This window comes from Adiantum capillus-veneris, chromosome 17, assembly GCF_014529385.1.
Source record: "Adiantum capillus-veneris isolate H3 chromosome 17, ASM1452938v2, whole genome shotgun sequence".
Taxonomy (NCBI): domain Eukaryota; kingdom Viridiplantae; phylum Streptophyta; class Polypodiopsida; order Polypodiales; family Pteridaceae; genus Adiantum; species Adiantum capillus-veneris.
This window is the reverse complement of record NC_140947.1, coordinates 122560617-122585084: the sequence shown is the minus strand read 5'-3', so window position 1 is coordinate 122585084 and position 24468 is coordinate 122560617. Positions and strand designations below refer to the sequence as shown.

The 24468-nt window shown below is 43.2% G+C and overlaps 2 protein-coding genes across 2 annotated transcripts; both read left to right on the top strand.

The window, feature by feature from the left end:
• The first annotated feature begins 3676 nt into the window (after positions 1 to 3676).
• LOC147438001 (pumilio homolog 1-like) lies at positions 3677 to 13993 on the top strand. Its single transcript, XM_086487387.1, has 10 exons — positions 3677 to 4203; positions 4556 to 5451; positions 5694 to 7198; positions 7278 to 7419; positions 11226 to 11333; positions 11415 to 11627; positions 11717 to 11827; positions 11912 to 12106; positions 13058 to 13232; positions 13317 to 13993. Exons 2-10 carry the CDS (start codon positions 4804 to 4806, stop codon positions 13346 to 13348), a joined length of 3129 nt encoding a protein of 1042 aa, XP_086343513.1. The 5' UTR covers positions 3677 to 4203; positions 4556 to 4803; the 3' UTR covers positions 13349 to 13993.
• Positions 13994 to 14899: 906 nt separating this feature from the next.
• Positions 14900 to 16205, top strand: LOC147438000 (uncharacterized). Its single transcript, XM_086487388.1, has one exon. The coding sequence runs from the start codon at positions 15044 to 15046 to the stop codon at positions 16070 to 16072; it is 1029 nt and encodes a 342-aa protein (XP_086343514.1). The 5' UTR covers positions 14900 to 15043; the 3' UTR covers positions 16073 to 16205.
• Positions 16206 to 24468: the final 8263 nt, after the last annotated feature.

The window sequence follows — 24468 nt, the reverse complement described above, 5'->3', positions numbered from 1 at the left end:
TCTTGCTCAACACATGAGTTGTGTGTGTGTAGCAAAAATTAGATAGACTAAAAATGCCAACTCTCTCTCTCTCTCTCTCTCTCTCTCTCTCTCTCTCTCTCTACCCCTCTTCCCATTTGCTCTTGCTGGCTTCCCATTGGCTCCTGCAAAGCTTAGCCAATAGCAATTAAGAGACGTAGTTGATAGTCTTGTGACAAGTGTCCCCCTTTCCCCTTTTGTGAGAGCTTTAGATAAGTAAAATAATTGATTTAAACTCTCATTGGATCTTTTAGTCTTCTGGCCAATAGGAATCAAGCAAGCCGTTGGGCTGCTTGATGCTCATTGGACCCCTTGGTAGACTCTCCAATAGTCTTCTAGGGAGCTTAATTTCTATTGGTTCTTTTATCAAGCATTTTTAGATTGATTAGACTAATTTTACTCTAGCCTAATTCTCATTGGTGATCCACCTCTATGGCCATCCAATAGGATTTGAGGGGAGATTGGGGACAACTGGGCTAGGAGACTGCCATGTGTCCATTATTCCCTTTGTGGAAAGGGAGAGCTTGGGAGTGTGAGTGTGTGTTTCTCTCTCTTCCCCTACCTTTAGGGCTCGCCCCCTCCTTCCTAGGGATGTGGGAAGACATTTTAGTCTTCCCATTAATCATCCAATTTTCCCCACTTTTGGCCATTGGTCTTTTTAATTAAATTTTGGAACCTTAGCTTATGGAAGTTTTGATGGAGCTTAACCTTAGGTCTTTCAAGCTCCATTGATGCACATTGCTCTTTTGGAAACTGTCCCCCTTTGGATCCGTGCTGAAAGTCTTAATGGAGCTTAACCTCGGGTCTTTTAAGCTCCATTAATGCACATTGCTCTTTTGCAAAGTGTCCCCCTTTGGATCCCTATTTTCCCTCCTGTGGATCCCTGTTGAGACTGGTCTGGAAGCCTTACCAATATTCTAGCTTTTACTCGCATGGTACCTCCTCATATTAAATGATCAGTTTAATATGAGAAAATCATTTGGGAGAATTAGATATTAGTTTTTATGACATAACTCGCCAAGTTACGTGGCTGCCTATGTTGGCATTGCCACGTTACTTGGCTAGGTACGTGGCAATGCCGCTTGCGCATGTACGTGGAAGTAACCTATCACCTTTGTGGCATGACCACGTCACTCGGTGAGTTACGTGGAGCCTCTTACCAGTAACTCGCCGAGTTCTAGCAGTATGCCACGCGTCGCAAGCTCCTGCTTCGGGCACGAGGGTAACTGGACGAGTTAGCCACATTGTGGAGGTCACACTTGGGTGCGAACTATGGAAAGTGGGTACGCTCTATCTTGCATACACCCACATACTTTCTACTATTATTGGATCCATGCTACTGAAAACACAATAAATTAATCTATGAGATTCTAAGGAATCTTCTAATTCAAAAAGAAAAGAACCACAATCATCACCATTACAGCTCTGCACAAAACAACCCCCCCCCCCATGGCTTCCTCTTACTTGCGCTTCCTTCTGCCCTTCATGTCTCCCTTCCATGGTTTCCCTCACGACGCGCACACGATCTCTCTTGCTGCAACAGCTACGTGCTCGAGAGGAGAAGTATTCTCTATCTCTCTCTATATGCTGTAGCTTCTCGTCACTCTCTACATGCTGCATGTGTGCATGCGCCAATGAGCCATTCTGTGTGTGTGTGTGTGTGTGTCTACGTGCGCTCACAACAAGAGAGCCATTCTATATATTCGCTTTTCCATTTCATTGGGCACCTTCTCTGCAGACGAGGGCAAGAGAAATACACAGACAGCCTGCTTTGCATCCAATATACCATCGCCAAACAGAGCAAGAAAAGACTAGTACACCTTGGCTCGTGTCGATGAGGTGCACAAGAAAAAGATCTCTCTCTACTTCCCCATTCTTGCGGACACATGGCATCTCTCTCTCTCTCTCTCTCTCTCTCGCATGATACTTGTATACAAAACTGTATCAGAGGAGGAAGGTAAAATGTGTTCTCTCACACTACACAAGGCAGTATAGGGGTGTGGAAGGGTGGTGGCACCCCACCCTAAAGGTGGGGGGGGGGGGGGGGGGGGGGGGGGGGGGGTGGATGGGATCATCTTGGACATGCAAACATGGGAGAGAAGAGCACCCATGCGAGAGGATGCTTGCTATTGAAGACCATAACTTATGAACCCTTACACATCATTGGCGTTGGTCGATTAATGGCCACCCATATAATGTGAATAGCCTTCTCATTACATCCTATCATAGGGATGGTGTTGATGCATGTAACTAGACCCACAATTACGTGCTTGCAGACGGAACATCGTGTCTATGTGATTTGCACTCCCAAAAGGCCCTACACTCCCTAAATACAGTTGATACCCGATTGATAGTAAAAAGATTTGTTGCTTGTAGTAGTGAAAGAAAACTTTGCTACTTATTGTGGCTTGGAAACACTCTTATTTTGGTTTACTATTACAAAGCATGCAAAATTGCATGGGAACTTCTCTTTGGGTTTTTGAAATGAATTGGGCTTCTTTGAAATTACAAATTTTCTTGAAAATCTCCACCATCAAATTGGAGCCTAAATTTGACTTTTAGAGGAATTTGTAGGTGTGGCCACAATATTAAGGAGAGGACTTGAAATGCCATGAAAGTGATTCAACAAACAAATCTTTGGGGTGCGTCACAAAGTGGCATCTTAATGATCGTGTGAGGGGGACTCACAGAGAAAGAATCTATGAAGAGTCTCTAAGGGTTGTATGGAAGAACATGCAAATGTTCTTTTTCTCTTTTTTCCAAAGCACAAACGTTGTTAAAGGGGGACTGTCTCTTCCCACAAGGTATCATGTACCCAATCATGGAAAATTTTGTTAAATCCCACATAGTAGTATAAGGGAGAGAGGATCACACATAAGTGGGGTTTTTTTAAGTGAAGAGTGCCTCTCCCTCTCAGACTAGGTGGGGTTGCCCTCCCTCCCTCCCTCCCTCAAGCTAGCTTTGAGAGTACCCACCTCCATTCCACCTCTATTGCATGAGGGGGATGGACCCCTCCACCACATGTTGACTTTTGGAAATGGGAACTTATCAACCCCAAAACTATACCTCATGGTTTAGCACAAACTGTCAAGCTTTTTGGACGGTTGGAATTTTTATCCCTCCATGGATCCTTTTACTTCCTATCCCCTTTTGGACAAGGCCAACTAACCACCCACATAGTTTGATGACTATAGAGGAAAATCGTAGCCCGCCCCACAAACAAACTAATCTTTGCCATCAAAGGGAGGGGTTGGCCATGATCAGTATCTACTACAGTGAGGATAATGCCATTGAACCTCGACATTAGGTATATGAGGATGACGTTAACAAGTCAGTTTATGATTGGATCTCAGTGCTTCAACATGGTGTAGTTTAGGCAAAAAGATCACACGACGACATGCACGAGCAAACGGCAACACACGGTTGGGGGCGAGGAAAGGTCACAATATTGTCACTTTAAATTTACGTTGTAAGTGGACAAATAAGGGAATAGCATAAAAGTAGATTTGTCCATAGCTAAGGCCTAAGGGGGTTAAGTTTGTGATTTGAAATTAACATGCTGAGTTATTTTTGATTGACCAATTTAGGGTTTATAGAGGCGGATCGGTCAGCCGGCCGTCAAACACTCCGCCCTTTGAGACACGACAGCTTGCATGGGCCAGCTGCTGGACGCCGTTCGATGGCCAGATCGACGGCTTCGATTACTCATTTGCTGCATTAGCCAGCGCTCCCGCGCTTGTTAACAGATTCTCTCTCCTAATTTCTCTCTCCTCGCCAGAGCTCTCGGAGCGATTTTCTGTTGGGCATATAGACCCCCTCGCTGCTCGATTCTGAGAGCTTCTGAGCTTTCTCTCGAACGCCCTAGCTCTGTGCTGCTTGCACACAGAGAAGGGCAATTTTTTTTCCCGAGAGAAGGAGAAAGAGAGAGGAGAGAAGAAGAGGGAGCGCACAGAGTTCAAGGGCTTTCAGCATCGCGGTAGAGAGAGAAAGAGAACAAACAGAAAGAGAATGAGAAGAGATATATAGATAGAGAGCATCAATTCAAGGGTTTTAGCGTTTTCCCTAGAGCTATAGCACCTCTTCAGCACGCCCTACTAAAAGGATTGCAGAGCAGTGAAGTTTCATTTGGGCTCATGAGGTCCTCCATGGAGCTCTTATTGAGCAACTTCGCATTGGGTCTTTCAGGTACTTGTTTTAATGCTTTGCCATTCCTGTTTCTGATATCAATGCCTCGAAATGGTGCCTGTCAATTTGGCTCGTTGCCAATCTTAAGCTCACCCTTCCTGCATAGGCATTGTATCTTATGAAATTCAATCGGCTCTGTGCACCATGGGTTCTGCCTATTTTCAAGAATGTCGAATGTACCCGTCTTTTGATAGTTGGCTCTCACATTGAAGGTTTTGTCAAAGCACATGGACTTAAGCAATCATCAAATGCTCCTTTTGCAGTCTCTCTGTTGCCAATTTAATGCTGCTAGATAATCAAATATCTCAATGATTTTTTTCATTGACCTTCATCTTTTGACAATGATCAACAGATCCATGTGCATTTGTGATAGCTGTTGGCAAGTGATTGGTGCTCAGCGGCTTTTGACTTGATCAGCATGATCAGGGAGGGTTAGGTGGTTTCGGAAACACCAAAAACAAATGTATTATGTAGGCGTTTACTGAAAATCAGGCTTTTGAGGATCTGACATGGGCGACAGTGACACCGCCTTGAGGAGGGTAAATTTCATCATTTATTCATTGAAGTCATTCAAGAGGCATTTTTTGCTGTAGAATAGACATGGCAACGGAAGATCCTATGCGCTTAATGGCTGCAAATAGTATGCAAGGAGGCTTAGATGCAAGGGCATCAGGTGGACCATCTTCAACCCATGACAGTGTGACACAAGAACTTGGGATACTTCTTAGAAGCCATTCACGTTTAGATAACATACTCAGCAAGAGGGATGTGGGTCTTCATCGCAGTGGAAGTGCTCCCCCAAGTGTTGAGGGGTCTCTTGCATCAATGGGTGGATTGTATGCAAATCAGGTGGCTGGATCAGGGGCCGGTGATGGCACGGATGTCATCGATTCGGAGCAAGAATTGCGTTCTGATCCTGCATATTTAGCCTATTACTACTCTCATGTCAATTTAAATCCTCGACTGCCTCCGCCCTTGGTCACACGTGAAAACTATGTTCTTGCACAACGTCTAGCTGCTGGCGGCCTTACTGATAAGAGAAAGTTGAGAGCTTTTGATGACACCAGTAGCAGATCATTGTTTGCTACGCAACCTATGCTTCCAACACATACTGAAGAGCCGGAGTCTGAGGAGGAGAAATCTCCAATGGCAGGTCTCTTGAGGCAGGTCTGGGGTGAGCGTGGAGCCGATGGGGCAGCAGGGCTTTCATATGCGAACCGGCCCAAAAGTTTGGTTGACCTTATTCAGGTATGCATTTTGATGAATTGAGTACCTTCAGGAGGTTTTGTAGTTATTGGTCTGATATTTGTTTGTCACGTGAAAGCATATGCCTATGCTTGCGACTTAATCTCGCACTGGATGCTGGGAGCAGTCGAGAGAAACAGCTTGTGTTATCAGCACATGCTGCATTTTCTTGTGCCTTTGTTGCTGTGATTAGGCCTGTTTATAACTATTCATCGGATTAAGTTTTATGTGTGAATTCTGAACAGGAAGATTTTCCAAGAACGCCATCGCCTGTTTTCAGCCAATTGCGACCTCCAAGTCGTACGGCTAATGAAGAGGGGGTTGAGACGGATGGACAGCTTGCACATCTGCGAGAGTCAGTGCTTGCTGCCGCCGCCGTGGCAGAATTGAATGCTACTTTATTAGGCTCACGTTCAGCCACACCTACTGCTGTTTTAGGTTCTCGATCAACAACCCCAAACCCGGTAATTAGCTCACGATCAGCAACTCCTAACCCAGGTGTGGCTCACATGATGGGGAGCTCTGCAGGGTCTTCCGGGCCTGTGGCAAGGCTCCCAACACCAGAGCCTGATGTTTCACTCTTAACTGGAAGTGCAAGCATTGGGAAGGCTTCCTCTGGATTGGTGGCTTCCATGCAGGGTTTAAGTTTGGGAGTGCAAGGCTCGAGTTCGTCAGAGCAACATGAGTCGCAACAGTTGCAGCAGGAGGCTGGGGAAGATCATCATCCTCTGCGTCTGCAACACAACAACCGTCCTCCGAGTCAACCCCAGTCACAGGTTTCACAAACTCTTCATCCCCAGCAACACCAGCTCTCTGGATTAGAATCAAGTAGCAGAGCTCAGGCTAAGTTTGGCCCGTCAAACTCTCAAGCAAGTGCGCAGAGTAGTACTGCTACAAATAATGCAAACAATATGTATGCCGCTGCTGCTGCAGCAGCCATGTCCTACATGGCTCCTTACTATCAAAGCTTGCAGGCATATGCACCTCACTATGGACTAGGAGGATACATGAACCCAGCCCTTATACCTGCAATGATGGCGAATTATCCAGCTTATGATACTGCAGCAGCTGCAGCTGCGGCAGCAGCAGCAGCTGCTGTAGCTGCTGGCATGGGTGCCCGTGCACCAGGATCACAAAATGGAGCAGGGCTAGATATGCAACAATTGTACAAGTATGCAGGTCAAACTGGGGCTTCTTTGCAATCTCCGTTGCAAGACCCTCTTTATTATCATTATCTGCAGCAGTACTCCACGGAGGATGCTCGAAATGCTTTAAATTTAAGTGATCCCTCCCTTTTAAGAGGGTATCCTATGGATTCCTTGGAAATGCAAAAGAACCATTTAAACTCTATGTTTGGGTACACAGCAGATCAGAAATCCCAGCTTCAAAGGAGTGGGTCTTATGGTCTTCCTCTGGGCAGCAAACCTGGTTCCATGAGCCCTGCGTACTATGGTAGTCCTCCAACACTTGGGTTTGTAATGCCATATGGGAGCTCTCCTATCTCTAGCCCGATGTTTCCAAATTCTCCTTTAGTCCCCAGTGCATTTTCATTGAGACAAGGTGATCGTAATTTCCGTTTTCCCCTTGGAGGTGCCAGAACACCTGCTGGAGGGGCCTACATGAGTTGGCAGGGACAAAAGGCAAGTGATGGAGGGGAAGATAAAGGATCATCATTGCTGGAAGAGTTGAAGAACAATAAAACAAGGAGGTTTGAGCTTGGGGATATTGCAGGTCATGTTGTAGAGTTCAGGTACATGGCTCCTTATGTTTTTTCTTGTTTTGTAGGCTTTTTGATCAATTATAGCAACTCTAGTTGTTTTTCTGTACAGTGCTGATCAGCATGGCAGCAGATTTATCCAGCAGAAATTAGAAACGGTATCTTTGGAGGAGAAGGCTTCTGTGTTTCAAGAAGTTTTGCCACATGCCCTCACGCTCATGACTGATGTGTTTGGGAACTACGTGATTCAGAAGGTGTTATTTTTTACCCTCTTGTCACTGACTTGTAGATGGGTTTTTGGTTATCAATGTAGGTGCTACAAGCTATCCTTTGAAAGGTTGTGCACTTTCTATGCTAACGTTTTTTGAGTTGTGGAACCTTATGCAAGCATTTCCAGTTTTATTACTGGTATTGACCAGTTTTAAGTGATGAGGTCAATCAGGGGTCAGTTGCGGCTGGTATAACTTGTATGGCTGACTCACTTCTCTCGGAAATAGTTTTTCAGCTCTAGTGCACATAGACCATGCACGGCTATGTGCACAAGAACATGACATTTTGACATAAGGAGCCCAATCACAGCAACCTCGCTAGATGCTGCCTGTTTCAAGTTTCAAATCTCTAGAGCCATGACAGAAGTTGCCACGCAGACCCTTCTATTAATGTATCTCTAGAGTGGTGATAGAAACTTAGTATGCAGATCTTTGTATTGATTTATGCTTGTGTGTGGGAGCCTATATTGGTACCTAGTTCTGCATCCACTATTGGGCACATCAGTGGGGATGTCGCAGTATTGAGTCAATACTATGCATGATAGCTGATGGTTATGTTGTCTTGTGGATGCCTATCTTGAGTCTATTCCTTGCACTTCCTTTAAAGGTGAATCTAGACTTATCTTGGTTTCATCTAGGTATATATATTATACATATTTCAATGTATGTTGGTGTGTGTTCTTTTTTGCCCGGGGGGCGGGGGGGATATATGTTGATACCTAGGTCTATCGGGCACCAGTGATGTTGTGGGGGATGCTGAAGCGTTTAGTCAATGTGCTAATATGGCGCTGATCGTTAGATGGTTATATGGTCTTGTATATGACATTTCTAGATGGAAATTCTAGATATGTGAGTGTGCTATGTTTGATGCTATGGCTGAGTTTGGCCTGCACTCCAGAGAACACAGGTCTTATTTCGTAAATTGTTGTATTTATGTATGCTCATACGAATGTGGGAGCATTTATCGTGTCTGATTGTAACCCCACGAAATTGAGCACTAATGTTATTAGTGGATGTCGTAAATTTTTTCAATACTATGCATGATGGAGCTAGTGGTTATATTGTCTTGATGTCTACTCTGAGTCTATGTCTTGATGTCTACTCTGAGTCTATGTCTTTCAGTCTTCTTTTGGGCTTTTCCAAAATTCGTCTAGGTATGCATTAATTGTTGGTCATTTAGTGTTAGGCTTTACTTTGGCTGAGTTTGCCCTGAGTTATAACAAAAACTTAGTACATAGATCTTTGTATTGATGTATGGTCATGTGTATAAATAAACCAGATTATCTTGGCAAATGAAACAATTGTAATAGTACCATAAAGTTTAAAACAAGGATAGAGTTCCATCTCATTTTCTAATTTGTTTGATTACATGACAATAACATTTAGGTACAGAAAACGTAAGAAAAGATTCATCCCTAACACTAGTCACTTACCTGCAAAAACCAATCCCAACAATAAAAAATCTTGAGAACTTGAGATCATTGTGATATAAATAGGCTTGGTCATCCATGACAAGGTATTCTTCTTTTTGGGGGATGAACCCTTATTATGCAAGATGTTGCCTTTTGGTATATCCGGATTGACAATGGATGGACCGGAGAAATTGGGGGCCAAGAGTCAGAGACTGGAATAATGCTTGTGAATAATGGAAGTTCATAGTAGGCTTTTAAAGGAGATCAATAAATTCTTTTACCACCTGCGAGAGTGCAACAAGAACATATCCGTTAGACCTTAAGTTTTTATAGCTTTTTAGATTTTCAAGAGAGTATTGAAAGTGGTGGCATTTTGAGAAAGTTCTTCTGGTGGGACTATGCTTTGTGCATAGTGTGTATTTGTGTGTGGGAACGTATTTTGGTATATATTTCTGCACTGATTAGTGGCCATTGACAAGTGAGTGGGGAGGTTGCAGTATCAAGTCAACACTATGGAGGTGATGGTCACTCTGTCACGTGGAACTCCCATGATTCTGTAACTTGCACTTTCATGTAAAGGTGGATATGAGCGTTTTTTCTTGGATCAGTCTCTTCGGATCTTCCACGGCGTTAAAACTTCTCTTCTTCTTCTTCCTCTCTCTCTCTCTCTCTCTCTCTCTCTCTCTCTCTCTCTCTCTCTCTCTCTCCACCACATTGTAACTTTCTGGTCTCATAGGTCACTTTGGCCTTTTGAAGACGTTAATATAACATTTCATTTCATTTCATTCTCTCTCTCTCTCTCTCTCTCTCTCTCTCACACACACACACACACACACACACACACACACACACACACACCATATTTATGTATGCGGACATATATATGTGCATAGTTGCATGCAATAGAGATTTTCAAATGTTTTAATTAAGTATAAAATTTCTCTTGATTCGTTTTTCTTTCTTTTACAACATTATGTGTATCTTGATTGTGTGTTATGTGCAAGTGTTTTAGCCCTCTGTTATAATTTGTCTACATGTCTTATCTGTGACCTTCTGAAGTTATGTACACTCATATTAAGGGTGAATCTGGGCTCGTCCTTGGGTATATATTATGGTTGTGTTGGCAGACATCCAGATTCTACAGTGTGAAGTTTTCGTTTGAACTTCAAACTTTCAAAGAGTTGATATTGTGTTGATTTTCCAAATGCAATCTCCGTCAAACTAATCTGAACTATTGTCTTTCGCATTCCATGCTCCCTATTAAATTATTTTGCTGCATCTAGGGTATTCAGTGCTAGGCTTGATTGTCACTGAGTTTGCCTTGCATCTCAAGAGCCGTGACAAAAACTCAGTATGCAGAGGGGACCGATAATGTCAGCAGGGATGTTGTAGTATTTAGTCAATAGTATGCACAAGACAACGACGTAGATGGATCTGGGCTGCTCCTGATATATTCCTCCAGTCCCGTTGGCATATGGATATGCTTTACCAAGCTGTGCAGTGATTTTAATGCTTGCAAGTTGTTTGCTGATCAAGTGATCTTCTTACTGGGTCTATGTACCTTCTGCCCATGGCCTAGTTCTTAGCATGACTGGGTCTGCAATTTTAGGTTGAATTAGTTTCGCCCATCTTATCATTAGTGGATAGGATCTGTGGCAAGCAGAAGGGGTGGAAATATTCTTTGGACTCCATTATATGCCTCAGTGCTATAGACCTGTGAATTTTGCAAATAGTTTTGGAGAATAGAAGCTTGCCATTAGTGCATTCATATGCAGCGGACAAAGTGTTATTGTGAAACAGGAAGAGTGGGAAACACTGATGTGAGTGCTAAGGAGTTTTTGGAAATCATGTTGTTCTATGCTACTTGCATATGAGGGTGGAGAGATTCTTCAGGAAGCGAGTCTCCAAGGTGCTGAGAACATCCAATGTTGAGCCGAGATTGTCAGCAGCAAAATGTTCTATTGACATATTTAGACACAAACAGCTTTGAGAAGCATGCACATTCTATGGCCTCAAACTTCTCAGTCATCAATTTGAGAAGTACGAGTGTTCCATGTAGGTATGAGAGGTAACCTGCCTTCATATTTTTCTAGGAAAAGGGTTGATGGATTGTGTGCCTGCCTTCTCGAACAAGCATTTAGAGCTACATACAACTAGCGTAACTATATTGACTGAGAGGTAGTCGATCTATCTCAGAGTGTTTTACTCGTTCATTATGTTAAATAAAACACCACTTGTAAATAAAAATGTGATAGAGGGTGTTGCTAGATCTGTATCCTTCAAGATGGTTGTTACCTTCTTTGTTACCCTGTCTGGCTTTGAGTTGTTTACATACTGTGCGCTTGAACTTAATGTGGTATAAATGGTTTGCTATAACAGTTTTTTGAGCATGGAACCACTGAGCAACGAACTGAGCTTGCAGAGCGACTTGTGGGTCATGTTCTAACCTTAAGCTTGCAGATGTATGGATGCCGCGTCATACAGAAGGTATGGCTCATTGCTGGTTTAGATTCTTTTTAGTATGAAAAAAAAGGACAATTTTGATGTGTTATTTGGATTTCAACCCAGGCTTTGGAGGTTGTTGATGTGGAACAGCAAATTCACCTCATATCTGAATTGGATGGCCATGTTATGCGATGTGTGCGAGACCAAAATGGAAATCATGTGATTCAGAAATGTATAGAGTGTGTTCCACCGGATCGCATTAGTTTCATATTGTCAGCATTTTATGGACAGGTAGTTATGCTGTCCACTCATCCGTATGGCTGCAGAGTCATCCAGGTAGCTAGCTGGCTGATTATTGGAAAGTTTCTTTGGTTATGAGCGGTTAATTGGCAAATTTAATGTTGTGTGTGTTGATGGTCTGGCAGCGAGTGTTAGAATATTGTACTGATGAGCAAAAAGGAGGAGGCGTAATGGATGAGATTTTACGCTCTGTGTGTACTTTAGCGCAGGACCAATATGGTAATTATGTTGTACAGGTGTGTACTTACATGATTTTTATTTCTGTGATTCGGGTTTTAGAAGGTTGACCTTAAAAGTGAGAATTTTATTCTGTTGAACAGCACATTTTGGAGCATGGAAAACCGGAAGAACGTAGTGATATACTAACAAAGATGGCTGGTCAAATTGTGCAAATGAGCCAACACAAATTTGCCTCCAATGTTGTAGAGAAGTGCTTGGAGTTTGGAGGCCCCACAGAACGTCAGATATTGATTACAGAGATGCTTGGGCAGACAGATGAGAATGAGCCCTTGCAGGTGAGGCAGTACGAGCCTTCATCAATCTTGTCTTCTTTTTCAGTGTGGTGCAAAATTGAATTCTGATAGAGTGTGTTCAGTTTGCTGTTAGAATGTTTGTATGCATATCCTGCCTAGTATAAGAATTTGAGCATCCTGCCCACACAAGTTTAAGGCATAAATATAATGTTTGAAGAAAATAATGGCACCAAAGGGTATTTCCCATATGTTACTAGTCTCTAGTGCCTCATCTTGGAAGTTATATCCCATATTTCCCATATCTTGCCCTGGCTCAGATCTTGAAAATCATGCCAGGATCTCAAACGAGATTCCTTTTTCTGAGGAGAATTCCAAGGTTCTCTCAGCTTTAGATATTTCCAAAATATCCGAAAGGCAGAATCAAACTCAGGCGGCCGGGTCAAATGATTTGAGCCTGCTGCTCCCTAGACCAGTTCGGCAAACCAGCTTGCTGTATTCCTTTTCCTGGCCTCATTTAAAAAAAAGTGTGCACCCTGTGTACCTGGCCCCAGTTTTCTCCCCGCCTGCTGCCAAGTGATCCGCTTGCTCAGCTCTGCGCAAGGCACCTGGCAGCCCAACGATGGAGATCCACATTCTGTGGATTCCCTACTCCCGGCCCCTATTAACAGCGAGGGCATCTCCTAAGATTCCTAGTCTGCATTAATAGGGGGGGGGAGCCTACTGGCCCCTGTTAACGGAGAGGGCATCTCCTAAGATTCCTACTTAAATTATTTTTCATTAAAAGGGGGCCCCTATCGGCATCAAACGCATAGATAGGTATTCTCTAAAGTTCGGAAGTGGATTTCCTATATTTTACTAGTCTCTAGTGCCTATTCAAGTTCTTGAACTGGCTTTGTCGTAAGCTAAGATACACTGCATTTGTCAGTCTGGTTCATGCAACAATGGATTGTAATGGTAGGTACTTGACCTAGCTTGGGCTCCCTCTAATTGCAGGCCATGATGAAAGATCAGTATGCAAACTATGTGGTACAAAAAGTGCTGGAGACTTGTGATGATCAGCAGCGTGAGATGTTGCTTTCCCGAATCCGGGTGCATCTGCACGCCTTGAAGAAGTACACATATGGGAAACACATTGTGGCTCGCGTTGAAAAACTGGTCGCTGCTGGAGGTGAAACCTGTTTTTTGCTTGTGCTTTTGTAAATTTGGTTAAGAGGTAAATGAAAAAGTGGCTGATTCATCAATATATGAACAGAGCGCCGTGGTGCCATGGTGTCTTCAACGTGAAGAGCTCATTGGGACAAGCTTGAATTACAAAAGAGTAGTGTATTCTTGTGTGAATAATATATGGCTGTAGTACCGCATCGCGGTCAAGCAGATTGGTTTTTGAGCTGTGAAGTCGGCCTTCTACTTTGGACTGAAGATTAAAGGCAAGTGTGTATCAACTATTCAGCCAATGTTAGAGCTGCGGTCTGTAGTGAGAGAGACACCTTCGAGGATGAAACGGAGCTTGCAAAAGAAAAGCCAGTTTATTCTTGCAAAGAAAATGTTACCTTGGGGTCCTTCGCATGATGTACACGGATGTGGCCGGTAGCATTTAGATATGCTGCAGCCTGATAAGGGAAGCATAATCAAATGTACAGTCTCTAATCTGATTTCACTGCGAGGGCCTTGTGCGTTTGGCTTGCATGGAGCAGCTTTTTTAATAACTTCTTTGAGGTTCTTATTGGATCCCGATGTATATACATAATGGTTTGTAGGCTTGTTGTATCGTTGTATTACGTGCACTGACGCAGCCTCTCCTTTCAGAGAGCTAAATCCATAACTGACATATTTTTTATTGGATGAGGTGGGATGTGTCCATTATATCTAGGATTATATGCTATAGGAACAAAATTGAAATGCAATTGCAGACATAAGAGCCTTATTATTTGACTTTCTAATGCTGATGAGCAGTTCGTATTGAATGTTTGGGAAGTGACTCTCACGAGTAGTAGAAATGGGGGGTTGTGAATAAAGTTCTCAATATGCACCTGCAAAGCTCTGAAAAGTAAACTATTGAATTGTTGATATTCTACTCTTGGTCGATTGTGCGACTGCATTGGTTTATTATTTCTCTTCAATGTACTCAGAGCTGTACAATCATTGAAGTTCAAGCTGTTGAATTAATCTTGATGTGCACATTACACGTTGCAACTTACATGTGAAGCTGCTCTGTGACATCAATGCTGGAAGTATGTCATAAATGTACAACCTTTCCAAGAAAGGGTAGAGCGAGACTATGGTAGAGTGATTTGGAATGGTCAGCAGGGGACCATTCCCTATACCTTCACAGCCTCCAGAAACTTACTTGCACACCATCAAAAATATAAAAGTCCAGTATGGGAGTCGTGACTCCCAGATTCCTCCTGATTCGTGCTGTCGAGTGGAAAACAGAGCTCTCTCGAGCAATTGGTGCGGTAGACAAAAGTACACAGAGCTACGCAATGTATCAATAAACTGTGAATACGGGATTTACAGGGCTAGGAGATGATAAGAGTCAAATGACAAAATTAACACACTGAGCCTTGCTGAAGCCAGTGTCTAAATTCGAACATGAAACGATTACAAAAACCTTCAAGCATTGCCATCTGGCAATGCCGAAGCTGTGATTGTTCCTGCTTTACAACCACATGTAAACATCAATGTGAATAAGATCAAGGTATGAAACCTCAGCTGTGTTTGTCAAAGCAGGTTAGTACTTGCAAATCTTGATTCTCGAAGGAGTCTAGTTGCGACTGTTGGTAATGAGCTAGTTCCCATTCAAGTTGAGCATTTCGAGCTCTTGCAATTTGAAGCTCCTCATTTGTTGATATGATCTTTGCTTGAAGCTCAATCATTTGACTAAGCATCTTTTGCTCTTGAATGAACTCTGTGTTTTCATCTGGAAGATAGCTTTTCAGAGTAGTATTCATCACTCCTAGGATTGTGTTTCTTTGTGCTATGAGGTTGTTCAAGAGATCATGCATTTTGGCCATGAACTCTGACAATGATAGTGTTACCCCTGGTAATGAGGATGACACGCGGCTAGTCGTCGTCAAATCTGCTTGTAACGCCGTTGGCACAGATGAATGTTTGAATGTGGATTCAACAGCTGTTTCTGGAAGCACAATGAATTTTGAGGACGCCTTCGAGGGGCTTGACATGCATGTCTTTGAAGATGATTTTAACATCGACACCATCGATGACAAAGCTGTTGATGATGATGCTCTTGGAGGAGTAGCTGTGACCATGGTTGATGATGACAGTGTGATCACAGGTGAAGACAGTGATGTGGATGAATCAGTTTTGTTCATGGATGCAGGTGGTGGTGATGATGAAAAGTTTACAGGGACCGATTGTGATGATGTAAATGGCATAGCTTTGTATGACAATGCAGCAGAGTTGGTTGCTTGTGAAGGGGAGGATGATGGAGATGATGTCGATGCGGGTCTTGATGTGTCCATAGACGATGAGGAAGGTAAAACTGTTGATGAGGAAGATGATGATAGTAGTGACATCTCGCCTGATGATAATGATTCCAATGAAGAGGGTGACGATGGCGAAGACACTGTTGGTGATGGTGAAGATAATGTTTGCAACAGCGGAGTTGAAGGTGATGTCGACATTGAAGTTTTCTTCATGGGTGGTAATGTTGAGAAACTTTTTGCCTTGGCTAAGGATGTGGCAGTGGAAGGGCTCGGGGTTGACGAGGGAGAGGTGACATGCGAGGATGGAGTCTCCTTGCTGGGTGGCAGTGCTATTGGTGTTTCCTTTGAAGCTGGTGCTGTCGACGGGGCCATTGATGATGAATTTGGTGATGTCCTGATGGAGAGAATTGGCTTTGTACTAGATGACAAAGCAGATGATGTTGACGGTGCCTGCAATTCTGTTTTTGGCGTCGATGATGACAAATTGAATCTCTTCATGGAAGGAGGCAGTGGCGCCAAGGTCGTCGAGGACAATATTGATGGCCTCAATGCACACGAGTAGGGTTTTTTGATGTAGGGCAAGGATGACGACAACGATGAAGAGGATGACAATGCCATATTATGCAGGGGTGAAGTGGGTACCTGTTTCTTGTCGCGTTTTGAGTCAGAAGTAGAAGATTTGCTACTTTCTTTGCCTAACACCATCTCTGGTCTGCTGGTGTTAGCCATGTTCGCAGACGTTGCCCCCCCTTGTCAATGGAACATGCCCCCTTATGATGTCTGTGTAGTGGTTCACAACCCTCGAGGGTTCTTTCATGTAGTGCGTGCGATGCAACAGGATCATACCACTGCAGGAAGCGTATTTAGAGAAAAGTTGCAATCAGTACCCCTGCCGGCACGTTTTGCAAGAGGAAAGGCCGGTATAAGTGGAATAGTTGCTGCAGCGAGCCTCCCTGTTCAAACAAGCAAATGATTAGTGGAAATTGAACGCCATAACACTAATTAGAGGTCGATGAAGGTACCATCTTCATTAGATTTTCCGAACCGCGTTGCAGCAGCAAGCTATATAAGTATAGGGGCGGCCTTTTTTCGTTAAAGCAAGCCGCCACTTTCTACGAGAGAGAGAGACAGAGAGAGAGAGAGACGCGCGCGGGTGGCTTTCCCGCGAAAAGCAAGTCTTTCGCTGTCGAAAAGCAAGTGCCGCAAATAACCTTTGCCTTTAGGCTTTGACCCACCATGTGTGCATTTGCACGTACGTATGCATGCTGCGTACACAAAATCGAGTGGGCCGCGTCTTCGACGGGCAAAACCTTGTTCAAGTATTTGTCACCATTGAAACACACCAACACATGCAATCATGCACTTTGGGCAGTTGTCACACGAGTCTGGACATACTTCTTGTGTTCAATAGCAAGAGCACCATGGCCTCTTGTTGTAGTTCACACGACTGTACACCCAAATGTGTTAATAGGTTGGGATTCAAATTCACTCTCATATAACCAAGACGCCAAACCCATTTCGGTGTAAGATATTAGAACCATAACTTTCAGGACGTAATTGTGCGAGTTGGCTACAATGCATTGTAAACACCTTGTAATTCTTTTCAAAAAACAAGTACTCATTTGTTGAGTGTGACAATGCTCCACACGTCTCCTTATCATGTGTGACACTATTTTTTGAAGGCCCTTTGAAGGCAATGCAAGGGTGGGGAAAGTATTACTCTTAAGAAGAAGGGCGACATTGTCCAAAGGAGCTAGCTTGGTGGTTTGAGGATTCATCCGTCATGACCAAGGTCATTGGTTTGAATGCGGCCAAGTGATCCATTGGCACTCACGGATGCACACTCTCTTTCACTCTCTATCCTCCTACCATCACCTTGCTTAACTGCATCCCTCCCCTACACCGTTCCTCATTGTTTCTTCCTCCATCCCCTTCTTTAGAAAGATGTGTGTGTGTGTGTGAGAGAGAGAGAGAGAGAGCTTGAGCTTTCCTTGGCTCTTACTTTCCTTAGTCCAAAATTTGAAAGAAAAAAGGGGTGTTGACCATACCACTTACCACTAGCTAGTGCATTCGAAAAAAAAGAAGGTATTGACTATATGACATACCCCCATTTTTTTCTCACATTTTGGACCAAGGAAAGTAAGAGCAAAGGAAAGCGGTCTTACTTTTCTTCGAAATCTCTCTCTCTCTCTCTCTCTCTCTCTCTCTCTCTCTCTCACACACACACACACACACACACACACACACACACACACACACACACACACACCCTTCCCCTACATAATGTGTTAAAAAAAAGGTTTAATGTATTTTGATCCGATTAAAATTGCATAATTTTGAGTAGACTTCAAACTTGCCTAAAAGAAAATATGAAAAACTTCACAAGTTTAAGTGTTCGCACTTTGCGCCCCCCCCCCCCCCCCCCCCCCCCTCTCTCTCTCTCTCTCTCTCTCTTCAGCCCCCTCCTTGCCCACTACCCTCTCTCTCTTTTGGGCACCCTCCCACACCATATTCCTCCATCCCTTGCCCAATACCCCTCTCTCTCTTTGGTCCCCTCCCACCCCATATTTCTCTATTCTTCCCCCTCCTCTCTCTCTCTCTCTCTCTCTCTCTCTCTCTCTCTCTCTCTCTCTCTCTCTCTCTTTCTCTTTCTCTCTCTCTCTCTCACACACACACACACACACACGTGTATTTTGGCTTTGACAAAATCCAATGGGTCACTCTTCATACATTACACCACCCATATTGTCCCCAACTAAAAAACCATGTTCTTTGCTAGAAAAGGAAACTGTTTACCCTTATATGATTGAGACTATCCCCTTGTGGATGATACACACTCTCCGAATTATTCAACTTAGATCTCACTCCCCTCCATGCAAGATAGGGCACTAGGGCAATGGAAAAGAGTCGCATCAACTATGCACATTATGCACAATGCAAGATCGAGAGTATAAGTACCACACAATACTAGAGTGCTCAACGTTTGCTCACTTATGAACTTGCTTCCCTCACACTTTCATTCATGACTAAGACCTTCACACTTTCATTCATGACTTAAACCTACACACTTTCTCTACCAGCCAGACAATCTGGGCTCTTCAAGAGATTCTCATCATCACAATCTTGGAGACTTGAGAATCGCTTATCAACCCCATACAAAGTACGTCATATGTATCTTTGGTCCATAGTCATTTTGACCTTTGAGGATGATAGTAGAATCTATCTATCTATCTCTTGCTCTCACACACACACACGCACAAGCACACATAATCTCCCTCTCCCTCTCTCTCCTTCCCTCTCTCTCTCTCTCTCTCTCTCTCTCTCTCTCTCTCTCTCTCTCTCTCTCTCTCTCTCTCTCATATCATTTCCTTGAAATAGTTCCAAATGCAACCAAAGTTATGGACCAAATATGCTTGCTGGTGATACTTCTTAGCTAATTATTAAATTTAAGATTGTACAAATGCCAAAGATTATTGCGATTAGTTTAGTTTAGAATGCATTACATGATAGAATATGAAAGGCTATGAAAAGGGATACAGTTGAAGTGCACGAGCAAGAGCATGCGTGCGCGCGTGTGTGCGCGTAGCAATGGAGAAGAGAGAAGAGGAGACCTATGTTTGCAGGGGCAAAATCTCACCTTGTATGTGTGAGCCCCTTATTCTTTTATGTACATAAAAGAAGAAGTGCAATGGATGGGTGCCTGGCCTAACCGGCCACGTGGGGCTTTACCCCAACAACCTCCCATGTAAAGGCCAATGTGGTCGTGAGGGAAAAAACAAAAGAAAACGGTACAAAACCTATACAAGGTCATCATCAAGTATGACCCCAATCAATGACCACTGGATCACTAAATGTGTGCATTCAGCTCGAGCTGTAGAGGAAGTACGGAGCGATCAACTACATACTCTTCACCAAAGTCGCACACATCCCACAAGTATCTTACAATACGCTACAAAGTGTTCCTATGCTCAAAGACAGTATCAACCATTGCATTACTGAATGCACCCACTTCAAACGCACTTATATGAGACTCTTGAATGCTGATTCAATCTTGGAAATCTCTACCAACTTAACTATCTCAATCAAATCTGGCTCATAACTCCACTCATGGAAATCATCCTGACACCTAGACTTCAATCCATGGAATCCATCCTCATGTCCATTGCATATCACACGTGTACCAAAAGCATGTGTCTATCCTGAACCTTGTGTGCTGAGAGCAATTTCCAACTCCAACTCACATGCATAAGCCTCTATCCTAATCATATCCATGAATGATTGAATCATGACTAATTCCTCAGTGCTCAAGCCATCCATATTTGTCATCGCATCCACGAAGGATAAGCCCCGCTGCAAAACTGTCTGCACAAATGGCTCAACATGCTCACCGACTGGAGCGTCATGCAACCTATCTACAAAGGAGAGACACCTCGTCTCTCTGCATGGCTATGTACTCATAGAGACTATGACATCTTTCATGTGACGTACTCACATTACATGAATCATGCCAACACTAGCACCTTGCACTATGGCTAGCTGTCTCTGATGAAATTTAAAATAGTGCCTGGTCAATAATATTTGGCAACCACTATCTCGTAATTGACTCACATAAATCAAAATTTGTGTCAAACCTGGCACATGGTGTAAATCTTGTAGCACACATGATGCACCACCACTCGGGCAATGATAGCCTGACATCTTCTGCACCGACTATGTCATGCACTAAACCATCAGCTAGATCCACACGTCCAAGCATACCACTAGCATATGTGCTAACCAATCACAACTCGATGTGACATGAAACCTAGCACTTGCATTTAGTATCCAATACAAAGGTAATGTGTCATCAATTGACATAAGAAAGTTAGGAGTAAACATAGAAGCAAACTCAACATCTGTGTCATGTGTAGCCTCATATGCTAGATCTGCTCCCACATCAATCAAAGTGATAACATCTCTCTTGTACTGTCTCTTGCACTGTCTCATCCATAAAAAACAATGCCCATGTACATGACTTGTATGAACACATTTTCAATACACATCATCTCTATGTCTATGAGATCTTCCTTTGACTATAGGCATCTCTCTAGACTCATCTATGCCAAAAGAATTACACAATCTTTGGCATAAATCTCTAGCTGTACATGCATCCAAACGGATGAGATAGACAGACTCACCAAGGTGCAACATGATCATCAAATGTGTAATCTCATCCAACTCCTCCCACTCATCATCAACCATAGACTTTGTCCTAGCATCCAAACCCTGTAGTGGCAACACCTAGCCCAATCGAGTCAATGCATCATGCATACTTGCTTTCCAATGCACAAAGTCTCAGCCATCAAACCCCCTATGAAAAGCATACACTCTGACAATGATGTACATGCCAAATCCATGGCAATAACCTATGAACAAGATTAAGCACAAATCGATCTACTGACAATAGCCAAAGCCTGGCTAACACATACATAAAGAACTATCAAAATACAACATAAATTTTGGCATATAAGCTATCCAAGAGATCTATCAACAAATATGGCCGTCAATGTAATGAGACAAGTGCGTAAAGATGCTCAATGATGAGAAACGGTTTTAATTCAAGAGCCTATGTAACCAAGAGCACTATGCGATAATTGATGAATCTTTCATTAAAAATCCCCCTCCTGAAGAGAGTACCACATACATGTCAAATGACATAATTCGGTGAGAAAACACTCAAGCCCACAAGAGAAAACACTCTCACAATGTAATGCTAAAACATCGTGACAAAGCAACCATTGAGTGCCAAATGCAATCATACCAACTACAAACCAATGCGCATAAACGATGAACTCCCTAAGAAAATCCAGCAAAGTTATGGCAGTATTTGACCAATCTGCCAAAATAACCAAGACAATGCTCATATCAAGAGCAAAGCGTGTGAATCAAATCGCACTAAAAAATACACGAGCTTCTCCAAAGTCTCAAGTCTCCAAATGTGAAAAACAGTCCTGCATGCGAATTAGAAAGTGCATCAATCACGCTCTGCAAGCAAGGCAATTACTAGCAAAAATCTGGATGCAAACCAACCAAAATATGGCACAAATTGATGATAAAAAATAGCTGAAAATCAACCCATATATACCATTGCAAAACAAAGAATATCATCTCCAAAATTCACACGTCATGTGCATCCACATGACAATACAAAGGAGCATCAAAGGATGCATCAAAAAATGAGCATCCAAATCAAGTGAAAAATTAGCTCACAATCATGCTAGAGCGTGTGCAAAACTCTCTGCAAATCTGTGCTCCACTCTATCTGAAGTTAACTCAATTGCACAAGTCAATGCGCATAACCTGTGAAGAATCCGCTATGGAATCCCGAGTCCATAAGAGTGCATGCATCCACCAAATGTTCTTAATGTATGCACATAAATTTGCTGAAATTTTCAGTTGACACTCTCTTCACTGAGAGCAAATAAGAAATGCATGAAACAAGAGAACAACCAAGCCCAATCCGAGCTCTTTGGATATAGCAAATCAACTTCAAAAGCACTCTAAATCACCACAATAGGCATACATGGTTTTCATATCGATTTTCAAGTGTATGTATGTGTATGTGTACCCATACACATGCCAAAAACTCCTACAATGCAAAAACTTGTATGTAGAAGAACCTAGACAAGTGGACCACCATGCTGTCTGAAGTAGATAACTCCCAAATCGTGCCGAATTTACAAAAACTTCCTTTTGCAAAGTTGTAAAGCACGCAAAAATGGTCAACTGTGAAGGGAATCGACCTAAAATGCTGATTCTAACCAAGAGAAATCTGATCTGCAAAACTTTGCAGCTTGTCCTACATGACCTGTAGGCAATCTCAGCTACGCAACTCAAAATCGGTGAGGGTTCTGAGAAAATATTCTTTTGCAAAGTTGAAGAGCACTAAAAATCGGTTAAGAATAGTGATAATTGGTGTGAATAGACACCTTTTGATGAGCAAAAATAGATGTGCAAAAATGTGCTAAAGTTTTTGCTATGTTTTGTCTGCTTCTTTGCCAAGCTCCAGTGGTGCTCTGATACTAGTTGAAGTGGGCGAACAAAAGTGTTCGTGTGTGTGTCTCTTTTTTTGTGTGAGTGTGTAGCAATGGAGACGAGGTCAGAAGAAGAGGAGACCTATGTTTGCAGGGGGAAAAACTCACCTTGTATGTGCGAGCCCCTTATTCTATTATGTACATAAAAGAATAAGTGCAGTGGGCGGGCGCCTAGCCTAACCGGCCACATGGGGCTTTACCCCAACAACTCTTGTCATGTGCTCATACTCCCTTTAATGCACAAAGATGTGTGTGTGTGTGTGTGTGTGTGTGTGTGTGTGTGTGTGTGAGAGAGAGAGAGAGAGAGAGAGAGAGAGAGAGAGAGAGAGAGAGAGAGAGAGAGAGAGAGAGAGAGAGAGAGAGAGAGAGAGAGAGAGAGAGAGAGAGAGAGAGAGGGATATAGAGAGAGGGTGTGTTTGGGGGGGGGGGGGGGGGGGGGGGGGGGGGGGGGGGGTATATAAACAAAGGGGGTGAGAAAGGAAAAAAAGAGAAATCAAGAGAGATAGTATGAGGGAGAGGGTCTGTTTGAAAATAGGTCCAATTGAAACCGGTGGTAGATGTGGCAATGGCGACATCCAGTGGAGTGAGCGGCAAGGGTGGAGGGAGAGAAAACTCGCTCCAAAACTTGCTTCAGCAAGCTCGCTAATTTTTCTCCCCCGTCCTTACCAACAACTTCCCTTGACCACTCCACGGGTCAAACGAGTCGCTTTCAAAAAGTGAAATCAATCTTAATTTCTCAATATCACGCACATTGCGCCGAAAGCAATATCAAATAGTTTGACAATCTCGAGGACTCTTCTAAGCATTTCCTATTGGCTTTAAGAAGGAACAATAAATCATCTGCAAACAACTTGGTAAGCAATTGTTTACCTCCAAGAAGTGACAGACCTTGAATTTCCAATTTGGCGCACTATAATTCGGCTGATCAATAATTTGATTGAGATGGTCAAGCTACATGGATCTGGCCATAACATTCTAGTCTCTTACTACGTTCTCCCTCTCGTCAGTGATTCCTGTAATAGCATCCCTTCTCTGTTTGACCTTAAGAGCTCTAAAGAAATGAGCTTGGTTGGCAAGGTCAGACTTGAGGGTTAGCGCTCTGGCCAACAACCGGGTCTTTTTGATCTCCTCCGCTTGCAAATCAGGAAGCAGCGCTTTGGTCTCATGCCATCTCTTGTGCTCTACCATTGAAGCTCTTCCTTCTTGATTTTTTTTTGAGAGCTCCTCCATTTCTTCTTTTAGATCCTTGTTTGTGGCCTCTTGAGTCCACTTCTTCCACATCATGCTTCAATTTGCAGAGAGCCATCTTAGCAAGGGACCTAAAGAGAGGGTCCTAGTAGAGATGCTCCTTGGCCACTAGTTTCTTCTTCTTCCCCTCTAGGAAACAAGCATCATTACTAACCCTGGCTATGTGAAGCTTAAGGGGGAAGTGATACGACAAACTCTTAGAGGTATCGACACACAACATCATGGAAGGTGGAATCCAATTCGCTTGATGGGAGACATAGCACCCATCTAGATAGGAAGCTATGTTCGCGTACTAGAGGCTCCTATACATCAAGCTAGGAGAATTGCTCCATGAACCAACAACCTACAAGTCAAGAAACACCCATTTCTCTCATACTGTTTTCCATTTGGATTTTTTAAAACATGCCAGCAGGCTAGCCAAGCCCATCTTGTACTTTCGAGCCTGTCTTGGCCTTTCAATCCTCCACCATATTGAAATCACCCATGATGCACCAATCTACTTCCAAAAATGATCCCTTAGATCCACCTAAAGTTTGTCTCTCCCCTTGGCATTGCAAGAAGCATAAATGTTAATAATGGTAATAAATTGGTGTGCCCACTTAACGCTTACCCCCAATACTCTGCTTGAGACATGGTT